Source organism: Micrasema longulum, unplaced genomic scaffold (assembly GCF_059751315.1).
Source record: "Micrasema longulum isolate JH-2025_06_02 unplaced genomic scaffold, ASM5975131v1 h1tg001494l, whole genome shotgun sequence".
In the NCBI taxonomy this organism is placed as follows: domain Eukaryota; kingdom Metazoa; phylum Arthropoda; class Insecta; order Trichoptera; family Brachycentridae; genus Micrasema; species Micrasema longulum.
In genome coordinates this window covers 94,759-117,241 of record NW_028278678.1, presented here as the reverse complement: position 1 = coordinate 117,241, position 22,483 = coordinate 94,759, and the positions used below count along the sequence as shown (strand labels likewise).

The following is a 22,483-nucleotide window of genomic DNA, read 5'->3' as shown; positions in this document are numbered from 1 at the left end:
TGTTTATACGAATTTTGCAAGTGTGAAAATGTCCATTCTAAGAACAGAAAAAATACAATATTACAATTTAAAAATCTAAGAGAGATACATCATCACCATTTAGATAAAATTCCCTAACCCTGAAAATGACAGTTTTTAGTTAAAGCGCAAAATTTTGTTGTTTAAGAGATAAACGTCACCAAGATAACTTAGTTAGAAAAAAATTGCGTAAAATCAAATTATTGTGTTGTACTGTGTAGCTTTATATAATTATATATTGAAACTGAAAACAAAACACGTTTAATTATATTTCATTAAATAAAAAATATTTTTTGACCAGAAAATTATCATACATATTTTCTTCCTTTTACTAACTCTTATAGCTTGCATAGTCCAGATTATAAACAAGCAAAAGTCACTTAAACAAATTTTAGCTACCTTGCCTCATTAAAATCCTTCCAGACATTCAAAAATATATGAGGAAAAAATCGTTAAAAAAGACATAAACAAATTATGTTGTATACATAAAACCTACAAAATATAAAAATATGATTTTTCTTAGGTCTCCAAACATTCAAATTGCGATTTCTCGGAATGTTGTTTTTTGGGTTTTTGCCTGAACGGCGACTATATTAAATTCTGTATCCTATACAGACTCTTGTTACATCATAACAAGAGTTAACAAATGAATATTACGTTTTCTTACTCTTCTCTAGTACTGTTGATGTTTGATATCTTCGTTGAAATTAATTTCAGGGAAAGAGTCGAGATGATGAAAATAAGCCAATTCAAGGTGTTTAAGAGCAGAGTTATACGCTTTTTCAAGCGTGTTTTTCTGTTGCGTAATAATGACTTTTACTATTTGGATTACTTGGATCCAGACTCTTATGTAAGTATTTTCATTTATCTTACAACTTTCACGTATGCGAGTGCCAGGTCGAAACGAAAAATGCATATAAATATGTATATGTCAGGTTAAATTAAGAATCCATGTATGCCTAATCGGAATGACAATTCATTAATGCCTGGTCGAATTAAAAATTCCGTTGATACCTGGTAGGAATAAGGAATTAATTTAAGATTGGTCGGAATCAAGAATTCATTTATACTTGGTCAAAATAAAGAATATGTCTATGCCTGGTCGAAATGTAGAATTTCTTTGAGCTTTGTCGGAACGAATATTTACTTGCCTGAATAAAGTATCCATTTAACCCTAGTCGAAATGACAATACATTTATGCTTTTGTCGAAAAAAATATTTCATTTGTGCCTGGTTGGAATGAAATGTACAGTTGTGTATGTGAAATATAACCACACGTTTTTAGAATCACTCGTCTAACCCTAGACATGAGATTCCGACTCGATCTGTACTATGTGGTAAACATTCTAAAAAAGTCATACATATATTTGTGCTAGAAAAAATAGTCATGTTATGATAGAACGGAGTTTTACCCTCGGACCTCTTATCCGTAAAACCTCTCGGTTTATGTACTTTAACTAAAAGACTTTATTTTGTGGTTGCTATAATTTATTTATTTTTTAAGCTACCAATGGCTACGCCTATGCGCTTTAAAGTCCATCAATAATTGAAACGTTCCCACGTAGAAGGGCATATATCGTACAAACGAAAAAAAAAACATAAAACAGTTAATATAACCAAATTACGTAAACCCTTCTATGTGGGCATAATTCGAGTATTGAGACGTTTAAATTATATATTATGTGTGTAATCAATGCAATACTTTTATTAAATTTCTAATGTTTTTTTTTCTTCACATAATTCAAGCAGACCAAAGAAGAGTGCCAGCCAATAATGAGAGACTTTAGTGATCAGGTATTTGTCTTTCTATTTTAAAAAAGAAGATAGTTTTAATGAAATTGAATATATTATTTATGTTTAAAGTATTAACTTTGTGGTCAAACATTTAAACTAATGTTATTAAATATAAGTATTTAACCACTTACCGACTTTTTTAGTCTACCGGTTTCGAGACGTACCCGCCTCTTCGTCAGGACACTCACTACACCAACGGGAAGGTGGAGATGTATTTAAGTATTCGCATGTTGGTGTAGTGAGTGTTCCGACGAAGAGACGGGCACGTCTTGGAACCGGTAAACTTAAAAAGTCAGTAGGTGGTCATATACGTATATTTACTAACATTAGTTAAATTAAATATTGATCGTTTCAGGTGCTTCAGATATATATACTTAAAATTGGACGGTTAATAATAAAAAAGATAATACAAAACAAGTTCGAGAAGAAATTGGCCGGAAGACAGCATGGTCTATCAACAAATAAATTGTATTTTTCATGTTTCTCCAAAATTTCACATCGCTACGACTTACCGTTAAAAAATTCGGTATTATACCAAATAAGTACGAGAAAAGTTAGTCTTGGAAAGAGCATTGTTGATCTAGAAATGACATTTCAAATATTGATTATCAATTTTTCGTCCTTACGACATGCTGTTGAAAAACTTGTTTTATATGGAGAATGACCTAGAAAAAATTGGCTCGAAAACAGCGCGGTTGTTTTGCGTTACATTATATTTATATTACAATATATGATAATTATGTCGCCCTAATATTACTATTCAACGAGAACGATTCACGGGGACCCGTCACCATAAATCTTCTCAGGTCGCAGTGATGTTGGGAGTTTTTATAACACTTACCCCTTCCATTAGGAATAAGAATAAAATTAAACATTAAAAAAATCTTTTCTCTCGTTGGAAAAAATACGTATTGTTCGCCGTTATCTTGTTTCCCACCCTAATTTTGCCGATCATTATTTTGTCTTTGACAAAAGTAGATCGATCGTCATAACATAAATCATATATACAGCAAATATCCTGAAAAACATGATTTTTTAATAAATTTAATACTTAATATGCATATTAAAAATATGCAAACAGAAAATGGACGCGGTAGCGTACAGTGACAGCAAATGTCACTGAGAAAAGGCGTACCGGTTGGCTGGGCCATATTATTTTATTTTATTTTATTTCATTGGAAAGCCAACAGACATTTATAAATTTAAAATATACAATTATACCATAAATACATATCATAAAGTCCAATTAGAGGCTTCCACATAATATTGATATTGTAAATGTTGTCACATAAAAATTATACGTAACATAAAATAACTAATCATAAAAAACTTATAATTTTACTAGAAATGTAAATGTACATGTAATACATATTATTCAAAATATATCTACTTTTGAATATTATTGTGGATATATATTGTGGATACCTCCTAAAAGCTATAGTCTTTCTCTCTTCAATCCGTGCCTCATGTCTGAGGATGGTGATGACGCCTGACGCCAGGCATGGATCGTCTGTGGACAGTATCTCTCCATCTGGAATAGTCTTGTGCTCTTCTATAGGCATTCGTCATTGATAATCCTGTAAATTTGGTAACTAGGTCGCTCCATCTTATCGGTTGACGTATTCGCAACCTTGTTCCTTGGACACTTCCCAGGAGAAAATTTTTCTCCAAATTATCAGAGGTACCCCTGAAAATATATCTTAAGAACTGCGGGATTCTTTTCTCACTCATGGATGTAAGTTTTTCTCCTATGTCCAGTTCCTGGAGTATAGATACATTCATACATCTAGCCGTCCACTGAATCCGAAGCATCCACCGCCAACACCACATTTCGAAAGCTTTAATTTTTTTCTTTTCAGATTCTCTGTGTCCAACACTCCACACCGTACATGAACACAGAGAAAACCAAGGTCTTCACTAGTATTTTTAGCGTTTGTGGTTATACTGCGATCCTTCCAAATCTTCACCAACCACCTTATAGCACTTTTAGCAATACCAACTCGTCGCCGTATTTTACCTATTGCTGATGAGAAAACCTAAATAAATGTCATTGTTGACTCTTTCTAAGTTATACAACAAGTATAATGGTGCGACTTTATTAGCTCGTTCAATAATTATAAGCTTAGTTTTGCTCATAGTCATTGAGAGTCCCAGGTCTTAACTAGCAGCATATAGATGAATAGTTGTTCAATTAGTTTTTTCGTTTCAATTTCTGACGATGCAATAAGTGTGGTGTTAGCGTATCTCAGGTTGGATAACTTCCTTTCTCCAATTATGGACCCTCTTGTCCAGCCGTTAACTGCCTTTCGAATGATATATTCACCATATATATTAATACAAGACGGGAGACAAAATGCAACCCTTTGCATTTTCAAACTAGGAAATTATCTGATAGTTCATTATTAAAAAATTATATATTGGCTGAGCTTTTATAGTAAAGTGATTTTACGAGTTAATAAGGTGTGTTGGTACCATCTCATTGAGGACAACATAATTTATTCATTTCATTATTTAAATAAAAAAAATATTTTGATTTTAATTTTGAATCCAGTTTTTGTATTTTGTAATCAATGCAAATAATAGATTCTCAAGTATCCACTGAAATCTCCAAAAGGAATAAATAATGTTTACAACTCTTAACTTCATATATTTGCTAGTCATGATAAATATGTATTTTTATGAATTTATTTATTCACATACATAAGTTTATTGTACATTATTTGAGACAATAAGTCCCAACTCCATGGAACTAAAAGTCCTTTATTGAGATGGGACGAGCAATTATATGACACAGACACATGAATATATCACCACAAATAAAGGATTAGAAACATTAAATAAATTGTTTAAAATATTGAAAAAACATACGAGTATATATGGCACATCAATATGGTAAACAGTAAACTCAAGCATTTGGAAAATCATCAAGTAGTTTCCTACTCAGATCCCTCCCACTAAGGAAAATCCAGTACTTAACTTCTTTCTTGAAAATATTTTTTGTCCTTGAGAGCTTAATACGTTCTTTTAAAATATTGAACACTCTCGGTGCGATAAATGAGAGGTGTCTCTGAGCAAAAGTCGTACGGGTTTTGGGTACGACATAATTCATGCTCTGGGAAACCTTGTACGGACATTCTGCTGAGACCTTTCCTTATTTTTTGACCTTTGCAAGGATAATATTAACAAGATCTTTCTGAAATCTAATTTTAGGTATCAGAGAACGAGGGGATGTTGGTTTCTGCAAGACTGAATAGCAAGATGCAGAGCTTGACAGTAAGTCTATTTTATTTATTACAAATGCACACACAAATTATTAGAAATGTAAATATAGGTACAATATATAGAAAAAAAATGAAGGTAGTATGTAGTGAAAATATAGTGAAAAACATATTTAAATTTAGTAAAGCATACTAAAAAACGTACTTAAAAACCTAGTTAAATACGTTGTAAAAACAAAAATCTTGGTAAAAAAGAGTAGAAAGCGTAATAAAAAACTTTAAGTATATTGCCAAAAACATATTTCTTTTAAATATACCAAGAATAAAGTCAAAATTAATAAGGATATCCAAAAATTCAATCAACAAAAAGTAAACATGTACAATTACAAATCAAATAAGAACATGTGCTGGCCATTTTGACAGCCACCATCATCCCCTTTGACTCTCTGCGACCAATTTCACTGATGAATGTAGTCAGTAACTTCTTTAGTTTGTGGCTATTAAAACAATACCGTGGTTCTGACGTTAAATTAAATAGCTGGTGTTCTATGTAAGAGTATTGTCTCTGAGCTAAAGAAGTTCTAACCATTTCTCGGAAAATCGGTTCGTATTAATAAAGAAAAAGAAAAGAAATACACCCGCTTAACCAAGAAACCGTCTTGTCAGCAGAATAGTGTTGGATATAGAACCAGAACTCTGGACGATAAAATTCTCTAAAATCGATTCAAGATAACTCCATCTTGTGGTCTATTGGTTGCATACCGCATGAGGTCCCGGGTTCGATTTCCCGTATTTACCATGTTTATATAATAAAGTGATTATAACGGTACTGTCTCATAGTATCTGAGCTGGATTTAAAGTAGATCATCTTGCCCTTGAGTATATATTTACCGTTCTCTCAGGCGAATATGTGGTAAAACTATTAAAGATACTTGCTCAATGTAAAGATCCATGCAGAATACAAGTCTGAGACAAAAATAATGTTATCTACTACATTAAAAAAGGTAAAACTGCAATTGTTTGGGCATGAAAAGCGAATGGGCAGCGAAATAACGGGGAAATGGATTTAAAAATGTCATAGAATCTTATTTAAAATATAAATTAGAACTATTTTAAATTTGAATGAAGTAAGAAACGCGAACAATTTTTTTTGCGTCATTATTGGTTGTATTCGAACATATGACGTCGAGATGATAAGCCGGTAGAACATACCGAGGTAGATAGAGATAGTACAGAAGTTAGGCATACCGTCTCGATATGTACAGATGAAGAAAGCGTTCATAATCGCGGCACAGAAAAGGCATGATAAGGCCAAATTCAGTAAGAGTAGAATAAACAAAGTATGATCATAAAGATATGGTGGTATGTCGTTATATCCTCTCTTTAGTTTAAAAATGCTTGACATTCTTTTTACTACGAGAGCCTTTTTTTTAGAATCAACTATTAAACATACTGTGCGCAGCAAATCAGCAATTAATTTTCGAAGGTTTGCATCCACGTTTTTAAAAGAATATCGGTAAATATATTGTATTATTGTATTTGAAAAAAAATCATAAAACTGATTAAATTATGGGCTTAATAGCGTATTAAGTTCGTAATTAACTGTTGAAACAGCACATACTTATCTATGCCCTTTTATTCTTTGCCCAACTTAATGCTGAAATCAAACAAATAATGTAGTAGGCACTTCAATAATTATAAAACTAAATTATTTTTTTTTTTAAAAAGTTTTTACAGTTAAATCACATGATTTTTTTTTACTAACCACCTATAATTTTTAATAGCAGTACTATGATTTTAATCTATAACGAAATAACAGTGGGGTGCAGTTAAAAATATTTTTATCATTTATCTATCTATTTCTATCCATCTACCTATTTATATATTTATATTATATATATTTTCTATCTATCTTTGTTTTTTCTTTTCTTTCAATTTCGAATCGAATGTCAAGGTCACGTCGAAACACGGCTGACGATTAAAGAATTACTAAATTCGCGTTGGGCATGGGTTAAGTGCCATAATTTTAGAGGGCTCAGGGTAAATCGCGCTCTGAATTTTCTTAATTAATACATATTTCTGTATTTTTTCCATGGATTATTGGTACTAGAGTAGTGATTTTTGCATGATTTTGATTTGAGTGCGACGAGGCCTCTTAGCCAATCGCATGAGGAGATAAAACGAAAAACTAACCCTTATTACGATTATATAATATAAGCTTTTTTTCTTTTATCCGAACAGTTTTTGCACACTTTTACGACACTTTCAGGCATTTTTCTTTTTATTTATTTCGGTTCCGAAATAAATTTCAAGGTCACGTCAAAACCTAGTTGGTGGTTTAAGAATGACCAAATACGCATCGGTCATGAGTTGAGTATCATAATTTTAGAACGCTCAGAGGAAAAAGGTTCTGACTTTTATTCATCAACATGTATTCCCGTATTTTCTCCATGGATCATAGCACTAGAGTTGTGATTTTTGCACGATTTTAATTTGAATGTGATGAGGCCTCTTATTTTATGAAATAAACGAAAAACGCTTGCTAAACCAGTAAGCAAGCCAATTTTCGGAAATATTAATATTTTTAGTTTTGAATTTTAATCACAAACAAGTACCTAGGTACCTACTTATCAATAAAAAGTATTTTTCCAAGGCAAGCTAATGTTCGGGCAGGACAACGTCTGTCGGGTCAGCTAGTCTCCTATAATTTTGCCGTTAGATACGAAAAGCAAACTCTCACAAAAACCCATTTGCCGTAAATTAAAACTGTAACATTGGTTATAATAAAATTTCAGATGTTTTTTGAGGAGAGGGCCCGTTTCATTGAAGCCGACTCTGACCCCGACTCCAGCTCCGGCTCCGGCTCCGGCTCCGGCTCCGGATCCGGCTCCGGCTCCGGCTCCGGCTCCGGCTCCGGCTCCGGCTCCGGCTCCGGCTCCGGCTCCGGCTCCGGCTCCGGCTCCGGCTCCGGCTCCGGCTCCGGCTCCGGCTCCGGCTCCGGCTCCGGCTCCGGCTCCGGCTCCGGCTCCGGCTCCGGCTCCGGCTCCGGCTCCGGCTCCGGCTCCGGCTCCGGCTCCGGCTCCGGCTCCGGCTCCGGCTCGGGCTCCGGCTCGGGCTCCGGCTCGGGCTCCGGCTACGGCTCCGGCTACGGCTCTGACTCCGACTTCGACTCCGACTCCGACTCCGACTACGACTCTATGGTTGTTGAAGTCGGCGACGACGCTTTGGAAGATATTTCCGACATCGACTCTTCGGAAGGTATGTATACATATATTTGTTTTTATGGTTTATTATATAAATTGTAATAATTAATTAATTACAATTTAACTAAAGTTAGGCTGTTGCCGGCGTTGTTTGAAAGTTCAGCTTAACAACATGGCCATGGCTTCGTCTGGGGACCACACATGGTTTCATTGCTCTTCTCAACTCAACGCTGGACTTTTACTCCCACGGAGTAAAATAATGTGTAATTAACAACCTTCAAGTAAATAAATCAACCTTTCTTGGTCAATTGTGTAAATTTTGACTTGAACCAAAACCCTAGATGAGTGTTTTTGACTCGACGGCTGCTCTCGGGGAAAAACTTCGAATGAGGTAATCAATTGGAGATAAAACCACCTGGTTGTGTTGTGCTTTCGCATTCGCCTCTTATTAAGGTTCTGGGTTCAATACCTGGCAGGGGGTGAACGTAAAATATTGTTCGTTGAAGTTGTTTAAACTGCAATATTTCATTTTTCCTGGACTTGAACCAGAAGCATAGGACTAATAAACTTACCTTCATTTAACGAAAAATCAAAAATACTGAAAGGAATATTTTATTGAAAGCTATAAAACTTATGAAAGTGTAACTTTTAATAAAAAATAGGATTACGAAAAAATCATAGAATACTCTGCAGTATTTCAATTTTGGTAAATTGGCACCTGAAGCGCAACACTGATCACCATACCTTGCATTCAACAAAAAATATCTAGATATGCTGCAAAATGAGTGTCAATGTATAATTATATGCACCACCAAGTAAAAATAGAAAAAGGATGATGATGCTAGTGGTGGAAGATACTACAGCTATTTTCCAATACATAAATATTTTTTATTTTTTAAAATGTCTTCAGTTGTAAATGTGTTGGTGCATTGCATCTTTGATAAATATGTTTATACTAGATGCAGCACTAAGCACCCATCTGTACCGCGTGGTGTAGTGGTCAGCACGTTTGCCTACCATGCAAGATGTCTCGGGTTCGATTCCCGACATGGTTGACATTAATAATTTTTTTTTAAAGTGTTTTTACGCGAGAATACTTCATAGTTCCTAAACTGGTACCTAAAGCGTAAGACTGATCATACAATAAAAATGCACTATTAAGTGCGGAAAAGGAATGATGATTAATTAATATAATACTACTTTACCTGTATTACGACAGGTATTTTTGTGTCTAGTAAAGTTGCTAAGTATGCAATACTGTTTTTTTGACAATTAACTCCTTATTTTATTATCTGAATCTGAATCTGAAAAAATGACATGTTGGATGCGGATAGAGAAATTAATTTTATCTACGAGTATCCCTACTCAACACAGGGCTCTTGGTAATCTTGGCCTCACAGAGTTTGGCATACGTTATTATTATTTTTTTGGAGTAGATATGTATTTGTGAAATATACAAGTTTTGAATTAGAGAACTCACAAGTTGAAATGAAACAAATAACTCTCAATGAAACAAATTGCCATATATGTATCTATGGAGCTTTCAAATGCGTTCATCTTGTAAACCTATAAATCACCAATCTACAAAAACATCGTGTCAAGATATTGTGGTTAGTTTAACCCCGTCAGGCCGGGGATTCATTCAAATATACAGGGAGTTTAATATTTAGTGGAAATAAGTCCGCCTCGTAGTTTATTGGTTGGTTATTCTACGACTCTTCTTCTTCGAGTAGTTCTTTCCGAACGGCCTGTGCTTGACAAAATCTTTAAAATTATTGTTTTTAACTTGGTTAACCAAACGCACTGTTTCTTGATCATCTTTTGTTACATGTCGGTAAGATGACCAGTCTTACACTTCAGGTACCAGTCCAGGGACTATGAAATATTTTGGGGTGATAACACCTTTATTCAAATAAATATTTCATGTCAACCATGTTGAGAATTAAACCGGAGACCTCTTGCAGGGTAGGCAAACGCACTCACCATTATTACATCACGATGCCGACTAAAAATAAAAGAAAATATATTTATTTTTATTTAAATGTACAATACAGCACGATTTGCAATTATAATGACTTTGTGTTTTTGTTTTCTAAAATAATTTTTTTTAAATGTAATTTATATAGGTTAGAAAGGTACAGCAAATTGCACCTTTAGAACGAAAATTACTTAACTGAAAAGAAACCTTCAAATGATTCATAAAACGACTTCATTGAACATTATCCATTTGTCTGCATTTGAAAAATGCATCATTCGGGTGGGAATAGGACAAAACCGTTACATCCATCTCTTTGTGACTCAGAGAATTTAGTTTCCGTGTCAGTACAGAAGCGACGCTATTAGTGTTGTGTTTATATTGCTGTGTGAAGGACGCAACGCAGACAAACATATAGTGACCGAAAGCCGGTTGAGTCAATTTTATTCCGATACAGAATAGATTCCTTAAACTTTTGGATCGTAAATCTCTTACATATTTTGACTTGTATGAAGACTCTTCTTCCTTTCATAGTTTAACTTCTCTTACTAAACGTAGAAGCATTTCTGATCTGTCTTTCCTCTTCAAATTTTAAACAATTTTATCGATAGTCCATATCTCTTGGAGCGTATTTTAATCAATTGTCCCGTAAAGTCAACATGACAAGTTCTTTTTTTTATAATCTATTGCCCAAAAAATGTTTAAAACTCGTTTATATATCGTAGCTGCTCCAAATTTTATCTACTTTATTCCCATTTAGATATTTTTAATACAAAATTTTGTGACATTAAAAAAAAAACTTTTTGAAACACTGTAAAATAAAACATTTGTCAGTGTGTAATAAGTTTATGTTCCTTTAATTATGTTTATTTTATTATAATATCGAAATTTTGAATTGGTCAACTATATTATGAAAATCCCTCTCCTTCACTCCTCCACTCTATTTCCTCATCCCTTAACCTTCTTAAGAGCTCTTTTTTTTCTCATGTCTTATATAATATATTATTTTTCTCCTTACTGTGTTACTTGTTCTCTCATTATATTTGTGAAAAACTTTAACTGGATGTATGTACTATTTTTTATATTTTGTATTCTTATATAACAACTGTTGTTATTCCTTAATAAATAAAAATAAAAATAAAAAAGGCAGCTTTACTTTTTTTTCAAACGTTAAAACTACCAATTTAGCTTTGTGATTGTTTCGTTTCTACTTACCGATAATCTTAGTTTATGTCATTTCGTGACTAAATAAAAACATGTGTTTGGTGACCTGCTCTGACCTGATAAAAGCTGTATCACTGTCTTATTTATCAAAGTGCATTTTTTTTTTGTTTTTTTTCTTCAATCTAATAATGACTCATTAAATAAATGTCTTGTTTAAACTTGTAATAATTTATATTTTTTACGTTTTTTTTTTCATAGATTTATAGCTGAATGCCTTCGGTATAATTTTTAATTCATAATTTGATGCTTAATTTGAAAAATACGAAACATCTGACAAAAGAATACGAAAATGCAGAAGAGACTTATTTTGCAGTTTCCCAAAAAGGTGTATTTCTAATTGAGTAGTCCATAAAAACAAAAGTATACAGTGACGTTTTTGTAAATATAGATGCAATAAAAAAATAATAATATAGACCGACAGCATCGCCTCAATAGCTTGATTTGATATTTCTGATTCAGTAACGCAAAACCACAATATACGCATATGACTACGCTCCACGGATCTACTCTATTTTTCTTTCGTTACTACCTCGACCATGCCAGGTCATTGGCCCATAGATATTCCATTGTGCCTTCCAAGGGTAGAAGGAAGCTTCATCATCATTCCCGTATAGTATCCGCATCGTATCCCGATCATTTATTTTAAGTCAATATGTTACGGTGGTCAGTCTCCCTGCGGGTACCGGCTTTGGAACAGAGAAATGTTGAACACTCGTTCAGGATTCTGTCTCGAAAATCCGGTCACAAAAATCATTTCTAATATTTATTCCAGCATACCCATCCACATGTTCACTTTAACTTCTACCACTGATTTGATGGTTCGTTTTTTTTTGTTTAGACTCAATTAGGAAGCTCAATGTTTTTTTGTTAATCTTTGTATATTTAATTCCTCTGTACGTGTAATGTCACCGAACTCCTCATAAACGGCTTAACCGATTAACGTGCGGTTTTCAGAGAAATATAGATCTTTGCGCTGTTCGTGTTTGTAGATATTAAAATCTATATAATTATATGTAAAAAAAAAGTAAGGAGCAAAAATTTTTTATTCATCGATCTACCAGGGTTGCATTTGAGAAAAATGCATTAAAAATGGAAAGATGTTGTTTTTTTTTGTATGAAAAAAATTGATTTTGAATGTTACAAACAGCATTTGTTTTTTATGGATCTCAATCAAATTCTTTCCTTAAGGAATATAAATTTCTAATAATTTCTCCCCATTTATTTCATTTTACTGGATTTTTGGTAATACTAAAATAATATTGAATTCAATACATTTTTAAAAATCGTATTCGTACATATGTACACCCCTCTGTTGGTGAGAAGACCGGAGTTTGACATTTGCAAAAAACATGCCATTTTTAAAAAAATATTTATCTTATTTTTTGGAATTCAAGCATAAACAAGTACCTACCTAATTAAATTCAATATTAACAATTTATAGTTTTGGAATTCAATCATAAACAAGTATCTAGGTACCAACTTATAAATAAATTTATGTATTTTCTAAGGTAATAGCAGGCAAACCAATGTTTGGGCAGGACAACTTCTGTTGGGTCCACTAGTAGACTATAAAACTAAGCGAAAATTATTTTAATTTAATTTTGACATACCGTATTCCGTATAATCCGGATATCCTTTATCGCTCTCATACATTGGTTGGTTCATATGAACCAGTTACGTAATTTAAAGTAGTGCGTTTTTATTAAAATATTATGTTATTATTTTTTTCGACACTATTTAATGCTATATTTTTTACCGCGCGCAAAATTAATTTTTTTGTATCCAATTTCCCGTCGGGCTGAAGTTCTTAATTGCAAATATTATTCTCTTAAATTAAAACAAAATTAGTTTTTCAATGAAATATACCCATGGATGGAAGGGATAGAACCAGTAATTTTCTTTAATTAGAATAAATGTTTGTCGGCCTTGTGATGTACTGGTCAGCGCGTCGCTTACTATGCAAGAGGTTTCGAGTTCGATTCGCGACGTGGCTGACATGAAACATTTATTTCAAATAACCTTTCACATTTGAATATTTTATAGTTCCTGGAGTGACACTTGAAGCGTAAACTTATAATCTTAATTGACTAAGAGTCATCGTCGCGCTTAAATCAAAATCGTGCAAACACCACTGCTCTAGAGCCATCATCAAGGGAGAATATACGGGAAAACTCTGAGTACTCTTAAATTATGATACTCAATTTGTGTCTAACACGAATTAAGTCGTTCTTTAATCGCCAGCCGGGTTTTGACGCAATATTGACATTTAATTCGAAACTAAAATAAATAAAAAGAAAAATGCCTGATAGTGTCGTTAAAGCATGCAGAAATCGTCCGGATTAAAAGAAACAGACTTTTCTTCGATAAATAGGTACTTAGGTACGTGTTTATGATTGAATCCCTAAAGTTAAAATTATTAATATTCAAATATTGAATTTAAGTAAGTACCCAGGAACTTGTTTATGGTTAAATTCCAAAACATTAATTAATTCATTTTCAATTCTTCTTGCAAATGTCGAACTCTGCTCTTCTCGCCAACAGGGGTGCACTATATTTGTGAATGCGATTTTTTTAAATGTATTGAATGTCAGTTGATATTATTTTGATTTTACCAAAAACCCAGTAAAAATAAGTAAATGGGAAGGAATATAAGGAAAGAATCTGATTGGGATCTATAAAAACCTAATTTTGTTTGTAAACGTTGAAAAGCATTTTTTTTTTAAACATAAAAAAAAATCATTCCATTTTTTTAAGCATTTTTGTTGTATGTAACCCTGGTAGGTCGATGAAAAAAATATTTACCCTCCTGTTTTTTTTCACAGATTAGATTGAAATAACTATTGAATTTTAATATACGAACACGCGCAGCACAAAAATCTACATTTCGCTGAAAACCGCATGTAAATCGGTTGATCCGTTTAGAAGGAGTTCAGTGACATCGCACGTAAAGAAGAATTTTATAAATAAACATATACATGTTATAATTATATACATCTAAATAAAAAAAAAGCATTGTTAGTTTTTTTTAAACATTTACTAAATAAAACATTCTATTAAAACGGGATAAAATTTATGCTCTTGAAAATTGAACCGATTTTTTCAAAGAATATTAAACCTAAATATAGAAATTTATGTTAAATAATCCGTTTGTGGTACCTTTACATAAATAAATACGTAAATGTTTTTTTTCTAAATTTCAGATGGTTCTGAGACTTGGGTGTAATCGTGGATGCTGCATTGGTGAAAGCTGAAGATTTTTTAGGGTACAATATTTATATTTTTATTTTATTGCATGCTTAAATTATTTTTTCTCACATATATGTTTTGAGTATGTCCAAATGTTTGTAGACAAGCTGGATTCTTTTCAAGCGTTGCCTAGCAGGTGAAATGGTTCAGCCGGATGAATCTCACCCACATAGTAAAGGTTTTAGCTCTTTTGCTTCACAAAAGGTAACAGATTAAAGAGCTAGGGAATTGTGAATATTTAAACATAGGCAGAATGATGAATATTACACCGTGTATAAAGTGGCCACGTAAACTGGCCAATAGCAGGTCATTATTCCTGTAAATGCCTAGTCTTCCAAATTCCCTTCTCAAAAATGTTTTTTCCCTCTGTAATACACCAAACTTTAAAAAAAATAATCATTTCAAAAATATCTTCTGTTAAACATTCTAATTTAATGTTAAAACAAATTAAAGATCTAAATTTATTGCAACAGAGAGAGAAAACATTTTCAAGGACGGAATATGGAAGAACATTTACAGAGCTTATGCCCTGTCATTGGCTGGTAGTGGCCATTTCACACACTGTAATATTCACCATTCGGTATCGTCCACATTTTCTCTATTCTTTCATCTGTTGACTTTTGTTAGGAAAATGTTACACAGTGTGTGAAGTGGCCACTTAAACCAACCAATGAAACGTCATAAGCCTTGTAAATACCTAGACTTCCATATTCCTTCCCGAAAATGTTTTCTTTCCCTGTTGCAACAAATCTAGCCTGTCTGCAAACATTTGAAGATACTACACTTGTACTGAGTTAATTTTTTTTTTTCCATGTCACTAAAATATTTTATTTTAAATTATTTTTTTTGCTTTTTGCTTTTTTTTAACTTCTTTGTTATCTGTCAACTTTATTCTCTGAGGAAATATACAAAACCATAATAATTCAAAAAAATAATCTGTGCTATTTTTAATATTTTAATAAAGGGAGAAACATAGACATGTATATTGTTCTTTGCCCGTGTACACTGTTTTTCATGGCCAGATTGCGAAACTTCAGAGGACATTCCTCACGGAAAGCTTTATAAAAAAATCATAGTAATATTACTCCAAAAAGTCATTTTTATAAATATAAAAAAATAAAATATCTCAAATTGGAGTAAATCTTTAGTTTTTCGGACTAGCATCCCTTCTGAAAACCCTTACCCCTTCCCGACAAAATAAAGTGCGATTAAAACGTATTTGACTAACAAAGCGATACGCACCAGACGTTGACAGGAGAAGCGGCTGGGTAGGAAAGGGGTAGGAGTTTGTGGAGGGTCTGTTTGGCTGAGAAATTATTACGGATTTACTACATTTTAGAGAATAATTTTTTTTTTTTTGATAATTTAAAAAAAATAAATTATTAGGATTTTTTTTAAAGCTTACGATAAGGAACGTTCCTCTGAAGTTTCGCGGTCTGGCCCTGAAAAACCACGTATAAGAACAGGGAGATGACGATGTCTATCTCCAAATCTCCCTAGCGGATTTGAGCATACCAAAAACTTTAATATATATATTTTTTTTCTTTTATTCAGGAAACATACAGTACAGTTACAAAGTTCAATATTTTACACAATTAGACTTAATTCTAATGGACCAGTGAAGTTTCCATATTAAAAAGCAATTATATGTAAGGTTAATTATGAAAGCATAAAAAAGAGAAGGAAAAAGAAAACATAAATGAAAGTTGTTTAAAAATTAAAATTTAAGTGAAAAAAATATATTTTAAGGTTTGTAGTTTGTAGTGAGTATTTACAAATGGAAATAATATTAAAAATGAAGAAAATTTGTAAGAGTAATTAAAAATTAAGAATGGAAATAAAGAATGAAAAACATGCTCAGATGTAAAAGTAAAATAAAATACTCGTAGTAATAACATTTTTTTTAAAAAAGGAAAAACATAAACACATATTTATTTTAAGGGATTCAAAGAAACGATGAGAAGAATCTTTAAGTGAAATATAAGACAGTAAATTTAGGTCAATTTAAAAAACATCTTCAAAATTAATGACACATTATAGTAAGAGCAGCAATATATTGATTTTATTAACATATATAATATAAGTAATTAAAAGTAGTTTAAAAGTATAAAAACATGCCAATGGCAGCAGAGAAGAAAGAAAAAATAAAAAAGGAATAACAAGTAAAGCAAGTAATCTTTAAAATTTGAAAAAGCAATATAAGGAGAAGATTTTAAACCAAGAGAAGTCGATAAAATTTCATTAAAGCAATTTTAGTAGTAATACAAAATTTCAAAAGAGAAATTTGATTTATATATAAGAGAAAAAGGGACAAACGGGAGTTTTATTCAAAAGTTTTCAATACACTATTTTTAAATAATTGTAATCCTGTATGATAGATATCTATATGGTTAAAAAAGCTGTGAAAAGTGGAACACAATCTGTGTAAAAACGAATTCTGGCAATAGTTGGTATTGACACTAGGTATTCTAAAGGTTGGGTGATTTCGTAGGGCACGTGATGGACAGTTAATTTGAATTTTATTTAGGAGCTGGGACGAATCAGCTAGACTGTTAATAATTTTATAGAGCAATGTGAGGTCTATTAATGTTCTCCTTTTTTCAAGGTTAATCAATTTGTGAAAACGTGCAGATAAGTCATGATTTGGAAATATAAGAGAGCATCGGAAATTCAAATGTTTTAAAAATTTGTTTTGTACTTTCTCCAGCCTGTCAATATAAGTAATGTATTGTGGATTCCAAACGATAGACGCAAATTCAAGATGGGTTCTTACATAACTATAATAAAGATTTTTTATTGTTAGATCATTTTTAAAAGGCTTAGATACGCGTATAATAAAACCTAACATTTTATATGCTTTTTCAATAATTTTATCAATATGTGATTGAAATGTCATTTTTGAGTCCAGAACTAAACCTAGATCTCGTATTTCTTGGACACGGTGCAAGACTGTACCCGATAGAGAATACGAATAATCTATCGGATTTTTTATTCTCGTAAAGGTAATTGTTTTGCATTTAAGCAGATTTAATATGAGCTAATTATTTACACAATAAGTAGAGAAGTTTTCAAGATCTTCTTGCATATCAAGACAATCTTGTAGGAAAGTAACTTTTTTGTATATTTTTGTGTCATCGGCAAATATTTTGTATTCGGAAAATTTAAAGACGTTACCCATATCATTAATATAAAGAATAAACAATAATGGACCCAAGTGGGATCCCTGGGGTACACCGGAATAGCATTGTTTAAATGAAGACTGATAGTTTAATAGTGCAACTGATTAGAGGCGATACCTTAAATAAGATTCAATCCAACGTAGTAGATTACCGTGAAAGCCATAACATTTTAATTTGTGAAGAAGGATTTTGTGATTGATTTTATCAAAAGCCTTGATGCCAAAAGCTAAAATCTGTATACTGAGCGTCGACCTGTCGGCTGCCCATTACGTTTAGAACCCTATCTGTAAATTCAGCAAGATTAGTAGAAACATTTCGCATTTTGAAGAAACCGCGTTGGTTTGGATCAATGAAGTGCTTCACCGCTGGAGAAATTTGTTCAGTGATGATTTTTTCCATTAATTTGCTAAAAACTGAAATTTTAGATATGGGTCTATAATTTTCAATATTGTGTAGATCACCAGTTTTATGGACAGGAGTAACGTGAGATTTCTTCCAGCACATTGGAAATTTACCTTCTTTTAATGATAGGTTATAAAGATACGACAACCGACATGCCAATTGCGTTGCACATCTTTTTATGAAAAACGTAGGAAATCCGTCAGGTCCTGCTCCTTTTAAAGGATCTAGATCATTTAAATATTTTAGAACTAATTTAGAATTAAATGTTACAGTTTGAATGTCAATGACATTTCTAGAGTCCACAATAGGTCAATGTCGTTATTAATAAAAACAGACTGAAAGAAGGTAGAAAATAACTCGCAACTGCTTTGCACGTTATCACTCTTTGTATCACGAAGAAACATTTCAGTTGGATAATAACTTAGAGATTTTTTCGATTTAACGAATGACCAAAATTGTTTAGGATTTTTCTGAATAGCTAGTTCAGTTTGATCAATGTATTGGTCATAACAATTTTTGGCTTCTTGTTTCTGGCGTGAACGGAGAAGAGAAAATGTTTTATAGTCTGCAAGGTTTTTATAAGTTTTCCATTTTTTATGGTATTTAAGTTTTTCATTTATAATTTTTATTAGTGATGCGGAATACCAATTTGGAAATTTTTCACAAGATTTCACCGTCTTATTTGGTACAAATAAAGTCACTGCATCATTAAGTATGGAGTAAAATACTGATGTCGCTTTTTCTATATCTAGTCCCTCAAATTTATCGTTCCAATTTACTTCCGAGAGTAGTTCATTTATTGCTATATAATTTGCCGAATGATATGAAAATTTAAGTCTAGAACCACTTTTTGCCTCATTTGATTCTATTCTTGCAGTGATATCAATACAAAGTGATTTGTGATGAACATCTTCTGTAACGAGAGGATCGTCGCAGGTTATTACATTGCACAGGTCACTGTTACTTAAAATGAGATCAAGTATGCGATAATTACTATTATTTTGGGAATTAAATTGCTTGAGATTCAAAAAGTTTATTTTATCAATTAAATTAGTGCTAAGTGAATCGTTAAATTCACACGGAGAAAGGTAATTAACCTCAGTATTAGATTTCCAATTTATATTAGGTACATTATAGTCTCCTAGTAGAATGAATAAATAATCAGGATATTTGTACATAATACTAGAAACATTCTCAAAGTGGCGTTTTAAATCTTCAAGATGATAATTGTGGAATATATTGTGGAATTCTTATTGACACCTACAAAAATACTTTCACAGTATTTTTTTAACTTCAGTTATTTGTTCAAGATTTGTAACTTAAATAAATCCTTACCAAACAAATAAACCATCACGCCGTTTCCTAATAGGGGTAGGCAGAGAGAATAGAACGCCATATCACTCTATTTTGACATACAGACCTCGCTTCCTATACATTCATACATCTTCTCATGCACGCACGCCGATTATTCCTACTTTTGACATGTCCATCTTCAATTATTTGATGGGCTTGATCGTGCTATGTCTTTTTCGGTCTTCTTCATTTTCTGCATCCATTAACATTCGCTCCTTAGATCCTTTTAGCCGTTATTTTGCTGTCCATTCGCTCTACATTTCCAAACCAACGCAGCACCCCTTTCTTGATTCTGTCGATAATGCATGTCTCAGCCTTACACACTTCACACGAAACGCACACAGGAAATCCATACCATATTTGTCCATATACATTATTTATAACTTTCAGTTCTTTGGAACTTAATGAAAATGACTGTCGGTAATAAATTCAATCCACTATCCTTTATTAATATCATTATAAATATTTTATTTATATTTTACTGGAGTATAAATCCCGTACTATGTCGGGAAAAAAAAAAACATTTTTTTTAAAATTATGCACATTTTTAACAATTATTCTTTCAAAAGTGTAACATTTTTAGTTTATTCATCAATTTATGGTAACTCTTAAAGGTATTTTTATTTTTCTTAAACCGTTGTGGTTACTTATTGTTGGTTAATCTTGAAAATAACCACGCCTAATGTTAATATAATAAAGAGTCGCATTACTTTTTCTTTTATTAAATGAAAATGTTGACAGCCGTATTTTCGTAAAAACATTCATCAAGTGATTATGTATGTGAATATATTGTTTCCACTTGAAATAAAAGAAAAAAAACATACTTTTTTTTACGCAATTTTTTCTTTGTTAAAATCTATTTTCATTTTATATGAGAGAAGAACAATACATTATTGGGTGTATCATTGTTAATTCCAAATAAATAATTTTAGATCGATTTCTGAACAAAGATAAGTTGAGTTTTTGAATAAACGTGGAAGAATTTTAAAATAACCGTACTTTTGTAAATAACAAAACAATATGTATTTACTTACAGATGAACAAAGTTACAAATACGGTGTAGCTTTTATAAATTAATAAAATAAAAAAATTGCTATATTTTTACAAATAAAAACGGGAATTTAAATGTATAAATATTAAATTAAATTATGTGTTACGACACAAGAGATTTAATTATTGTTTGGTGGACTCCGTGATGAACTTAGTGATAAAAAAAATGCTTCCATCATGCATGGATGTTTCTGGGTTTAATTCCCGATGAGAACACAAAAAAAAACTTCAACCTACCGTTTTATAAAAAAACGTTCTAAGGTGGTATGATTTACTCTCACTTGTCCTGAAATCCCATGGCGTCAATAAAAATTTCTTACTTGACAAAAATCAACGAATGAACAATTTGCCAGAAAGGTGAAAGCAACGCAATGAAATTAAACTTAAGATGACATTTATGTCAATTGTTATTTTAATTTCGTCTCTGAAGAGTTAATACAAATCAAAAAAAAAAAAATATACGTATTTTTTTAGGTTGAAAAAAAAAATTTTTAGTTAGAAAGAATTGCCATTCGGCAAAAAGCCCGCCAATGAACAATCATAAATTAACAAAAATAGAAAATGTAATCACTTAAACCAGCCAGTGACATTTCATAACACGTCCTTCACATTCATACCTCCTTTTAGTTAAATTTATTTAAAAAATTAATTTGTTTTTTTTTTACTTTTCAGAAACACTAATGGACGCTAAGCTCAGATACTTGGGAGCACCTATTTTTTTTATGTTACTAACAATAATTGTATTATTATATTAAGACTTGTGGCTGTATAATACTGAAACTGGCCAGAAAACTGATCACTTTTCACTCTTACATATTCGAAAAAATGTTGTCCTGTAGTCAACAAATTGTAATATTTCCTACGCAAATGTAAAATTTTACTCATTCTAGTTGCGATCCAGTCTTTACTCAAATTGTGCCCGCGCATATAAATACTAAGTAAAAATTGTGAAAAGGAACAACAGACCCCTTTCATTATTTTTAAAATCATATTCTACTAAAAATCAATTCAGTTTTTAATTCCATTGTAATAATATTGTTCTATTTCAAACATGTTAATTCGTTTGACTAGTATTGAGCGCGCAATGAATTTTTTTTACATATAATCTACTTATAAATGCTGTAGTCTGATAAAAAGTAAAGAAATCATTAAATTTTGTCATTTTAAAACGCCATTTATTTTCCACTCACACCAGTGAAAAAAAATCAGTTACGAAACTTTTGATAAAAACAATATTTTTTAGGTATTTCTATTAAACAATATACATAAGAAATTTAACTGACAAAAATATAAACTTGTTGACCGAATGATTACGCCTCTTGAAATTTAGATTAAACTTAGGTACATTGGTTCACACATGAAAACATGGTATATACGTCATATTGGTTTTAATAATATAAAGATAATTAATTGAACAAAAAAGTTGAAAAATTTTGTTTTTCAAAAAGAAATAAAAGTATTTAAAACACACAAACCCAGCGATATTTTTTGTTCTTGGTTTAATAATATCTATGTTTAAAAAAAAAATGACTAAAATAATTAAAATTAAATAATAAAAATACGTACATAGTTTTATTCCACTTTTATTTATATTTTTTTACCAGTGACCGGTTTTCGTCGTAACCGACATCGTCAGACTGTATGTACACATACATAATCGTGGAATAAAACTAAATACGTATTTTTATTATTGTAATTCAAATGCAGTTCCACCAAGAAATGTCAGTAGAAAAACACAATCTATAAAATAATTTAATTCAAACTCTTTTTAATGGACCGTGTTTTGTTTCTTATATTTAATTTCAACAGTATGTTTTTAGC

At 31.7% G+C, this 22,483-nt stretch overlaps 1 protein-coding gene across 1 annotated transcript; it reads left to right on the top strand.

Annotated features, from left to right (window-relative positions):
* The first annotated feature begins 741 nt into the window (after positions 1-741).
* Positions 742-22,144, top strand: LOC148275178 (uncharacterized). Its single transcript, XM_088236055.1, has 6 exons — positions 742-868; positions 1,768-1,812; positions 5,023-5,085; positions 7,826-8,288; positions 14,633-14,695; positions 21,335-22,144. Exons 1-5 carry the CDS (start codon positions 749-751, stop codon positions 14,653-14,655), a joined length of 714 nt encoding a protein of 237 aa, XP_088092181.1. The 5' UTR covers positions 742-748; the 3' UTR covers positions 14,656-14,695; positions 21,335-22,144.
* The last annotated feature ends 339 nt before the right edge of the window (positions 22,145-22,483 follow it).

Bases quoted from the DNA above. Each gene is read 5' to 3' on its own strand.
- LOC148275178 (XM_088236055.1), top strand. From the start codon at position 749: ATGATGAAAATAAGCCAATTCAAGGTGTTTAAGAGCAGAGTTATACGC. The intron at 869-1,767 runs GTAAGTATTTTC...TAATTCAAGCAG, and splicing joins ACTTGGATCCAGACTCTTAT to ACCAAAGAAGAGTGCCAGCC. The intron at 1,813-5,022 runs GTATTTGTCTTT...ATCTAATTTTAG, and splicing joins TGAGAGACTTTAGTGATCAG to GTATCAGAGAACGAGGGGAT.